Here is a 9709-nt window from a genome sequence, read left to right as displayed (position 1 = left end):
TGATTTGCAAAGGTAATAAAATGTTCCAAATACCCGAGCAAAAGGTATACTGTTTTCGCACTTTCCGACACTAGTCATGAAGTCGTATTTAGATGAGTATGTAAATATGTGTTGAGCACCATCCTATTAATATCACAACAAGCAACAAAAATGACATGTTTTCACTTATGTCTGACCTGGAATAATTATGTAATCGTCATGGAGCAGTGGCAGTTCGAAGGTGTTTTACAGTTTGGTGCAAAGTTCATGTTGGCGAGCGGTTTCAAACCATTGAAACAAACTTCATTTTGGACACAATTAGTTCAAAATGACGTCACATCTGTTTGTTCTTTGATTACTCTTAAAGTATATCAGGCCTTGACATGTAAGTAGCACCTACCTAAAGAGCTTATATTTGGAGCTGAAAGCCTTAGGACAATGGGGCTGGGAACAGTGGAAAGGTTTCTCTCCTGCGTGACAGAACGCGTGAAGCCGGAGCTTATCCTGTGAGCTGAAGAGGGCACCGCACACCAAACACTCGTTCCCACTGCCTCTCCCTTCCCTCTCCCTCTCGCTCTCTGTCTCTCTCTCTGTCCTCCCTGCAGCGGGACCTCCAAACACTTTGGTGGCGCCTCGTCGATCCTCGTCCTCCAGCGTCAGTGTGGCAATGTGGTGTGGGGCATCGGCGGCAGCTGCTGCCATGGCAGCCCTAGGGTGCCGTTGCCATTGAAACTCGGCCGTGGCTGCCCTGCCTTCCAGGCTCTGGTTCGATATCGCGGTGGTATTTAAGGGGATTCAGGCTCTTAAGCTGTCTGCTATCTGTGCAATATGTGACCAAAAACAAAAATAAATAAACAAACATGACAAGGTGAAGCAGATATTTTTTAAGCATGACAATTTATGATTTTTCGGTTGCACTTTAATTTACAGTATGTTCACTTACGTGTACTTACCTAAGAAAGTACTGGGTAACTTAAGGTAACTCCATGGGTTAAGGTTAGGCGTAAGGGTAGGTTAAGATGTTAGTACCTAGTTATTATAATTACTATAATAAGTACACAGTATGTACATGTGGAACAGGACTGTAAAATAAAGTGCTACCGATTTTTCTTACATGAAGGGAGACAGCTTAAATCAGTGCTTACCCTTTTTTTTATGTCTCCCAAAAGAATTGTAAGTGCTTTTTCAGTCTTTTTTTCGTTTACCTTCACACTCTCATCCAGTCCCACCTGCCATGACTGGGGACGAGTAGGCGACAATAGTGCTCATCATCATCTTCATCCTTTCATAAAATAAAAAGAAGACATATATCTTCAATTAGTGTTTGTCTTCAAATATTTTACTTCATTTTTTTTTTAAATATTTAAAAGGGGTAATACTTTGCAAGATGTGCTTTGTTAACATCTGTTAACTGTAAACAATATTTATCAGCATTTATTAAACTTTGTTAATGTTTATTTCTATGTAAACATTTTAAATGTTAAATTGTACATTTTACCATTTCATTACAATATAAATCAACAATGATAATGTTAACATTATCAAGAGTAATAAATGCTTCATTTTTATGGTTAATTCACAACCTTATTTTACAGTGTTACTATAAAAGGACCAATTACATTTGAAACACTGGCGCTAATATAATTTCTAAACTGAATAAAGCATTATTTATGGATTTCTTACATCAACATGAAGGTGAAATGCACAAGTGCCTGTGGGCATACTGTAACTGTTCTAAACATTTTGACTGTTTTCAGTCTGCAAGATAGAGGGCAGTAATGTACAGAACAACTGATAAACTAGGTAGTAACAGAAGTTGGCCATTCTTGCCTTGCTATACCGCATTAACAATCAAGGTGCACAAAGTAAGTTTTGTGTGTCTTTGCATGTTCTGTCATGCATGTGTGTGTACATGTACTCCAGTGTAAGGCTCCTGTAATCCTAAAGCACACAAATCTACTTCTAGGAATGGCAAATACATTAGCTCTTAAATAGCATTACCTGTTACACACAATTATTTATCCTTCAGTAAAATCTATAACTCTACTCTCTGTCTACTTAATTGACATTATCTATTGGTGTACAATGAAGTAGATTAGATCCTTTTGACAACATGATGTTCTGTGGTCTGACATGCTATACTACAAATGATATATAAAAAACATAATCCTTTTATAATTATTATGCATGGTATTTTTATGACCATTACACTAGAGAGACTATTTGTACTTTTAATAAATATGACTTTTTTAAATACATTTTTTATTTTAAATAAATTAATGATTGCCAAACGGTGATTAAAACAGTCCAAAACTTAAGAGCAATGTTGACCAATTTCCAGTTAAAGGGTTAGTTCACCCAAAAATGAAAATTCTGTCATTAATTACTCTCTCTTACACCTGTAAGACCTTCATTCATCTTCAGAACACAAATTAAGATATTTTTGATGAAATATGGGGGCTTTCTGTCCATCCATAGACAGCCACACAACTACCACTTCAAAAAGTTCATAAAGAGATCATAAAACTAGCGGTTTAGTCCAAATTTTCTGAAGAAACTTTATATGATGAACAGATTTAATTTAGGTTTTTATTCACGTATAAACATTCATCAACACACATAAACATAAGAGCTCAACTGAACCTGAATGATGCGTGAGAAGCTCAAGTGTGCAGCTTAACACACAAGAATGAACCTCATTGGTTCTCGCACGCATCAAGCAAACATGTCTGTAAAGGGACAGAAAGCTCTCAGGTTTCATCAAAAAGATCTTCCGGTGTTCTGAAGATGAACGAAAGTCTTACGGGTGTGGAACGACATTAGAGTGAGTAATTAATGACAGAATTTTGGAAACAAAACCAAAGGTTCAAAAAACAAAATATAAAGTGAGGTGAGCAACGTTCTGCATTTTACCGCCTTCTCCTGCGTCATCGTAACCATGCAAAAGGGGTAAACAGCTACTGCTTTAATGATGCAAATTCTCCGTGGTTAAATTCGGACCCAAATAATATAATGTGAACACAATCCAGCGGGGGCAGGAGAGGGGGAAGCAATCAAACTCTGGTTTGGGCCAGGCAATCGAACCGAATACTGTATGAAAGCTCCCTTTTTCAGACCCTTTTTATTCAAAACAAATTACAGTAATGAATTGTAAGGATTGCAACATCTGCGCTAACAACCAAGATCACTCACCATCACTCTCTTATTATATGAGGGAAATCCCCAAACTCTGCTATGAGACTCTCTGTCAATAAACTGAGAATCAAGGCTTCGTATAAAATCTTGTCTGTATGACATCAACATGCAGTTTAGTAAACTGATGTTTGTAGGGATAAAAACGCTCATCAATGATCATATTGATCAATGCAGACTCATTTGAGACATGTTTTGGCTGAGTTCTTATGACAGGTATGATAACGTAAGGTGTACTCCTTCTCGTGCTACTGCATATCAATCACTCATTCATATACTTCCTTTGCTTCAGCAGTGAGCGATACACTTATATCACTCACTACTAATTAGTTACTGATTATTACATTACTTTTCTTTAGTATTGAGCATTTAACATATGGACCCTTTCCTGATTGCTTTTTTATTATCAGTATTTGGCATGTATGGAGTATTGTTCACTAATATCTCTCAATATCTCAGAAGTGTAAAGCTCTAGTCAATTACCCTTTTGGTTAGGGTTCAAAATCCACCTGTCCTCTGCTGACCACACATTTACTAATGCAGTCACATGAGCCTAAAATGCAAACATTCACAAACACACACCGGTTACCCCTGTTATACAACAGACTTCATAACCAAACAAATAACTACTGACTGTTTCTTTTTTAATACTGTTAAAAGTTAATTAATATTACTGTTTAAAAGTTTGGGGTCAGTAACCTTTTTCAGTGTGATGTTACAAAAGCTGTTCTTTTGAATTTTCTATTCACAAAAAAATACTGTTTTCAACATTGATAATATTAAATGTTTTTTGAGTCAATATTAGAATGATTTTTTGAAGGATCATGTGACACTGAAGACTGGAGTAATGATGCTGAAAATTCAGCTTTGATCACAGAAATAAATTACACTTTAAAGTATATTAAAATAGAAAACCATTATTTTAAATTGTAATAATATTTCACAATATTACTGTTTTTTTTTTCTGTATTTTTGATCAAATAAATGCAGCCTTGATGAGTAAAAGAGACTTCTTTTTGAAAACATTAAAAATAGTAATGTTTCCAAACTTTTGAATGGTAGTGTACTTTTCATTAAATAAATGAACATAAGGGTCTTCTTTCGTTAAAAAAAAAATCTGCCATCCCCAGACTTATGAATGGTATAGTGTATATGAATGCATGATTGTCCCTTAAAGTCAACAAGAAAAGAAAACACTCTCCTTAGTCCTAATCATGAATGATTCAATGTTGTTACACACAGAAGGGGACGGAGACACAGGTAAGATGTGGTTAAGATGTGTTTATTAAACAACCAGAGGATGAATGGCAGAATGCAGGTGAGTAAATGGCAGGATAAGTTTGTGACTGGAGCAGTGACTGGATCTGATGATGTTTCTTATCTTTTCCCAGGGAACGTGGATGCAAGCAGACGTGGAGCAAACAGGACACGATGACACTCACTGGAGACACGGAGACACTAGGAGTCACGGAGAACACTGGAGACAGGTAAGCAGGCATTAAAGGAGTCCTTAAGGTAAGCATAACAGGTAGGTCCCCCCCGCGGGAGATAGGTGACAGGGTTGATCCTCCAAGTGATGTGAAGGGGCCAATGAACTTAGCACTCAGCCTCCTACAGGGCAGGCGCATCCTGATGTCCTGGGTCGACATCCAGACCTTCTGTCCTGGCTGGTAATCAGGTGCTTGGAAACGGCGAAGGTCCGCTGTCGTCCTGCGCCTGCACAGGGCCCGCTGGAGTTGGAGATGAGCTGAGTCCCAGACCCTCTCGCTCTTCCGGAACCAGTAATCTACTGCAGGGACATCCGATGGCTCCCCATCCCAGGGACAGTGGGGGTTGGAAACCGAGTACGCATTGAAACAGAGTAAGACCTGTGGTGGACTGACGGAGAGAGTTCTGGCCGTACTCGGCCCAACCCAGAAACTGGTTCCAGGAGTCCTGGTGGCCGTGACAGAACGTACTTAGGAAACAGCCGATCTCCTGGATCTTCCTCTCCGTCTGCCCGTTCGTCTGGGGATGGTAGCCAGAAGAGAGACTTATGGTCACACCTAGGAGCTTGAAGAACGATTTCCATACTCTGGAGGTGAATTGTGATCCACGGTCAGATACAATATCTTCGGGCATATCTGAACACATGGTTGAACAAGAGCTCTGCAGTCTCCATAGCTGTTGGCAGTCCAGGCAAGGGAATTAATCGTCATGACTTGGAGAATCGATCCACTACCACCAATACGCAGGTACAACCATTGGAGTCTGGAAGATCCGTTATAAAGTCTACTCCCAGGTGTGACCAGGGGTGGTTGGAGCTTCCCGGAGGGAAGATGTCACGGGGTCTTGGAGATGGCAAATTCCCGGCACCCCTGTACGTACCTTCTGACATCGGATGCCATGTTGGGCCACCAGAAGCGCTGTTTAAGCAGGATGACGGGGATTTAGTCTTTTAGTGTCCTGTAGATACTCAAGGTTCTTATGGTCTGTAAGAACCGTAAATGGGTGTTTAGCTTCCTCGAGCCAATGCCTCCAGGGCAAGCTTGATGGCTAGAAGCTCCCGGTTCCCGATGTCATAGTTGACCTTCGCCGGGTTGAGCTTGTGGGAGAAGGCGGCACATGGATGGAGCTTACGGGGATTCCCCTGCTGCTGTGACAATACTGCTCCCACTCCTGTGGTTGAGGCATCTACCTCGACAACGAAAGGGAGCTCTGGATCTGGGTGAGCCAGGAGGGGAGCGGTCATAAAGGCTTCCTTGAGGGTGTTGAAGGCTTGCGTGGGGGCTGGAGTCCAGGACAGAGACTTGGGTTTGTTCTTGAGGAGGTTTGTGAGAGAACTAGTGATGGAACTGTAACCTTTGATGAAGCGACGATAGAAATTTGCAAAACCCAGGAACCTTTGTAACTCTTTCACGGAAGGAGGAATTGGCCAGTCTTTGACAGCGGATACCTTCCTCTCGTCCATGCGGATGCCACTGCGATCAATGATGTAACCCAGGAACTGCACTGAGGATTGGTGGAAGGTACACTTCTCAGCTTTCAGGAACAGATGGTAGTCTCTCAGGCGTTGGAGGACCTCTGCAACGTGGCAGCGATGGTCGGCCATGCTCCGGGAGTATATCAGAATGTCGTCGATGTAGACCAGGACTGACTTGTGGAGGAACTCCCAGAGCACCTCATGCATAAAGTCTTGGAATATGGAGGGGGCATTGACAAGTCGATACGGCATGACGAGATACTCGTAGTGGCCAGTAGGTGTCACGAAAGCTGTCTTCCACTCGTCCCCCTCACGTATTCTGATGAGGTTGTAGGTGCTGCGGAGGTCCAACTTGGTGAACACAATGGCGCCGTGTAGTTGTTCAAACGCTGATGGGACGAGAGGAAGTGGGTACCTGAATTTAATGGTGATTTTATTTAAAGCTCTGTAATCGGCAGAGATCAGCAGCAGTAAGGTTTACAACAATAGTGAGTGGGTTCATCTTATTCAGCGTAGGCATAATAACACTCACCATGGGACGTACTGGACGAATGGGGCATTCAGATGAAATGCCCAACACGGCCACAATAGATGCAGAGATTCTGGGTCAGCCTCCTCTGTCGCTCAGCAGACATGAGATGTGAGTATTCAACATGCATGGGTTCGCTGGCTGGTTCTGGGTGGCTGACGGATTCTGGCTGGCGGAGGATGGATGGGAATAGCGGCTGGCCCTGGTGCTCCTCGAGACACAGCTGCATACGAGTGGCGAACCTGATGGATAACTGGATGAATTTTTCGAGCCCGATGGAATCCTCGTATGCAGCAAGATGCAACCGCACACGTGGATCGAGCCCTTGACGATAGGTGGTAATAAGAGCTTGTTCATTCCAGCCACTTGCTGCAGCTAAGGTTCGGAACTGAAGGGCATAATCAGACACAGACATTAAACCTTGCTTCAATTGACAATCTCTCACCGACTGACGAATCCCAGGCTGGTTTCCCGAACAGTTCCTTGAAATGGTTAACGAAACCTGAGAATGACTTGATAATGGGATTTTTCTGTGTCCAGAGCGGTTCGGCCCAGTGGAGAGCTTTCCCTTTGAGTTGAGAGATTATGTGCGCCACCTTAGTGCTGTCGTCAGGATACAAGTGCGGTTGCATCTCCAGGACCAGCGAACACTGCAGGAGGAATCCGTTTCAGTCCTCGGCCGAGCCAGTGAAGGGCGCCAGTTTGGTCATGAGACTGGCGACCGCAACGGGTGAAGGAGATGCAACGGTGAATGTGGAAATGGTCGCTGGAGGTGCCGGAGTGGAAGTGCTGGTTAGAGTGCGACGAAGTGCATCAACCAGGTCTTGAAATGGATCCGGATGGCTCATCTTGGTTGTTGACGGTGTTGGTCCAGTCTTCTGTTACACACAGAAGGGGACGGAGACACAGGTAATGGTTAAGATGTGTTTATTAAACAACCAGAGGATCAATGGCAGAATGCAGGTGAGTAAATTGCAGTATAAGTTCGTGACTGGAGCGGTGACTGGATCTGATGATGTTTCTTATCTTTCCCAGGGAACGTGGATGCAAGCAGACGTGGAGCAAACAGGACACGATGACACTCACTGGAGACACGGAGACACTAGGAGTCACGAAGAACACTGGTGACAAGTAAGCAGGCGTTAAAGGATCCTTAAGGTAAGCATAACAGGCAGGTATGCGTTAACGAGACCGGACAATGACTGAGTGATCTGGAGTGTCTTATGTAGTGCTGCTGATGGTGACTGTGATGAGTGTCATGTGGAGCTCAGTGGAGGGTGTGCGTTGTGATTGGGTGAGTGAAGAGCCTGGCGTGTCTGTGACAAATGTATGTTATTCCAATTATTCCTGTCCATTCTGGTATGTATCAAATCCCAACTGATAAAATCAATTCTTTTTTATTCCATAATGTGTCACTAGAGAAGTAAACAAGCTGCAAATGACAATTCATGTTGACTTTAAAGGAGTATGTTTATCCATATGTATGTGGATAAGAGGAAGTGACAGCTGTGTGGCGCTGCTGCGGTCGTCACACAGCGGGGAGGGTGCCGGGGGGTGACACGACTCCATTCAGCTGCTCCAGGGAGCCCTGTGCCATTGTGATGCTTCAGCTTCTCCACCGCAAGCATTCCACATGCACACACACATCCCATCCGTCACACAGCACTTCTAACATGCTGTATACACACACAAACATACGGCATCCAATCCATTCCCAACAACAGTATTCAAACATTACCCATTAAAGTTCCAGATATTTTTACTTGCTCCTAAATGTAAATTTGCAACAATTTCAAATCAGTGCATCCAGGTAATTTGAGTATTTCACTGCAGTTTGACACATGAGTTAGTGGGGGTGGGCAGGTTTATATATGACCATCACACAAATGCACGCTCACTGAATGCTGCTGCAGAGGGGGGAAGCTGGCCATCCATATTGGCTGTGTGAGTGTGTCTGAGGTTTTGTTTTGAGATTAAAGGGTTTTCACATTCCTCTGGCCCGGGGGTCAGAGGTCACCGTGTACACCATGCTGCCTCCTGTGTGCAGGTTTAACCCCTTCTGTCCAAAGGCAGAGAGTGAGAGAGCAGCTAATTCAAGGTCACAGACACAGTCAAATACAGGCAGTGTGCCAGATTCTGATCAATTACAGTGTTACAGAAATCTACACCAAAAGAAATCACCAGATTTTATTGTTTCAACTATTACTGCAGCACTCTCAGGTGCAGTGAGCGAGAAAGTAGATCGGACCGAGCACCACAAGTCAACATGGGGGAGGAGAGAGTTTGCAAGAGGCGGATTTGAAGAAAGACTGTAGAAAGAGTAATGGCAGAGAGACATTACAAAAGAGAAAATGTCAGAATATCACTAGAAAATCAAGGGTTATGATCAGGCAAGAGCTTTAGGACCCACGTTAATATTAGAAAAGCTTTCCAGTGCTGGAAGCCCTGAAAACGGACACTGAAATTGTGTTGTTTCTGCTCCATATGTGAGTAACATTGGTTTTTGCTGTTTGACAGAACAGTTTTGAGTGTCATTGTTTGTCTGGAGATGGTGTGCTGCTGGATGTTTGTAGGGACCAACTCTTGCTTGTATGTAATCTTGAGTACTGTATGTTTATTTGTCTTCGCTTTATTTTGCGCAAAGCATTACTTTGCTTTACTTCAGCAATGATAAAGAAACATCCACTCTTGCATTGCGTGTGCATTTTAGGGGGCAGAGCAATGGGGGTGTGTTGGTTTGGGTTGAGCTTACTATATAAAAATGTTGTTCACTTGCATTAAAAGTGGGACAGTCCAATAAAATATGTTCAGTGGAAAGAGACGTCTTGCAGAACATACACAGAGTTGGGCCTTCGCCTCGCTTCGAAGCAAAATTGTCAATCTGTCATGAACTATGCAACTTCTAGTGAACGGCACCTGATCAAATCTTGTTTTAAAGGAAATTAAAAGCCAGTTGGGGATGATTTCATGCAATTTGTTGATTGTGAAAGTATCCCGTTCTTGTTGCCACTTGTTTAATACATAATGATTGACAGTAGGTCTAAAGC

The 9709-nt window shown here is 42.8% G+C and overlaps 1 protein-coding gene across 2 annotated transcripts in view; it reads right to left on the bottom strand.

Annotated features, from left to right (window-relative positions):
* Positions 1-9709, bottom strand: part of plagl2 (pleiomorphic adenoma gene-like 2) — a 56382-nt gene that overhangs the window by 7916 nt on the left and 38757 nt on the right. The window contains exons 2-3 of one of the 2 annotated variants that reach the window (XM_048178852.1): positions 1125-1261; positions 380-798 (exon numbers count right to left, since the gene is read on the bottom strand). In XM_048178852.1, coding sequence (XP_048034809.1) covers positions 380-681 — 302 coding nt within the window. In that variant the 5' untranslated portion in view covers positions 682-798; positions 1125-1261. The remainder of the gene's footprint in view (positions 1-379; positions 799-1124; positions 1262-9709) is intronic. The other variant, XM_048178853.1, reaches the window with a different exon arrangement.

This window comes from Megalobrama amblycephala, linkage group LG24, assembly GCF_018812025.1.
Source record: "Megalobrama amblycephala isolate DHTTF-2021 linkage group LG24, ASM1881202v1, whole genome shotgun sequence".
NCBI classification, from domain to species: Eukaryota; Metazoa; Chordata; class Actinopteri; order Cypriniformes; family Xenocyprididae; genus Megalobrama; species Megalobrama amblycephala.
The sequence above is the reverse complement of the archived record's forward strand: the minus strand, read 5'-3'. Positions and strand labels throughout refer to the sequence as shown.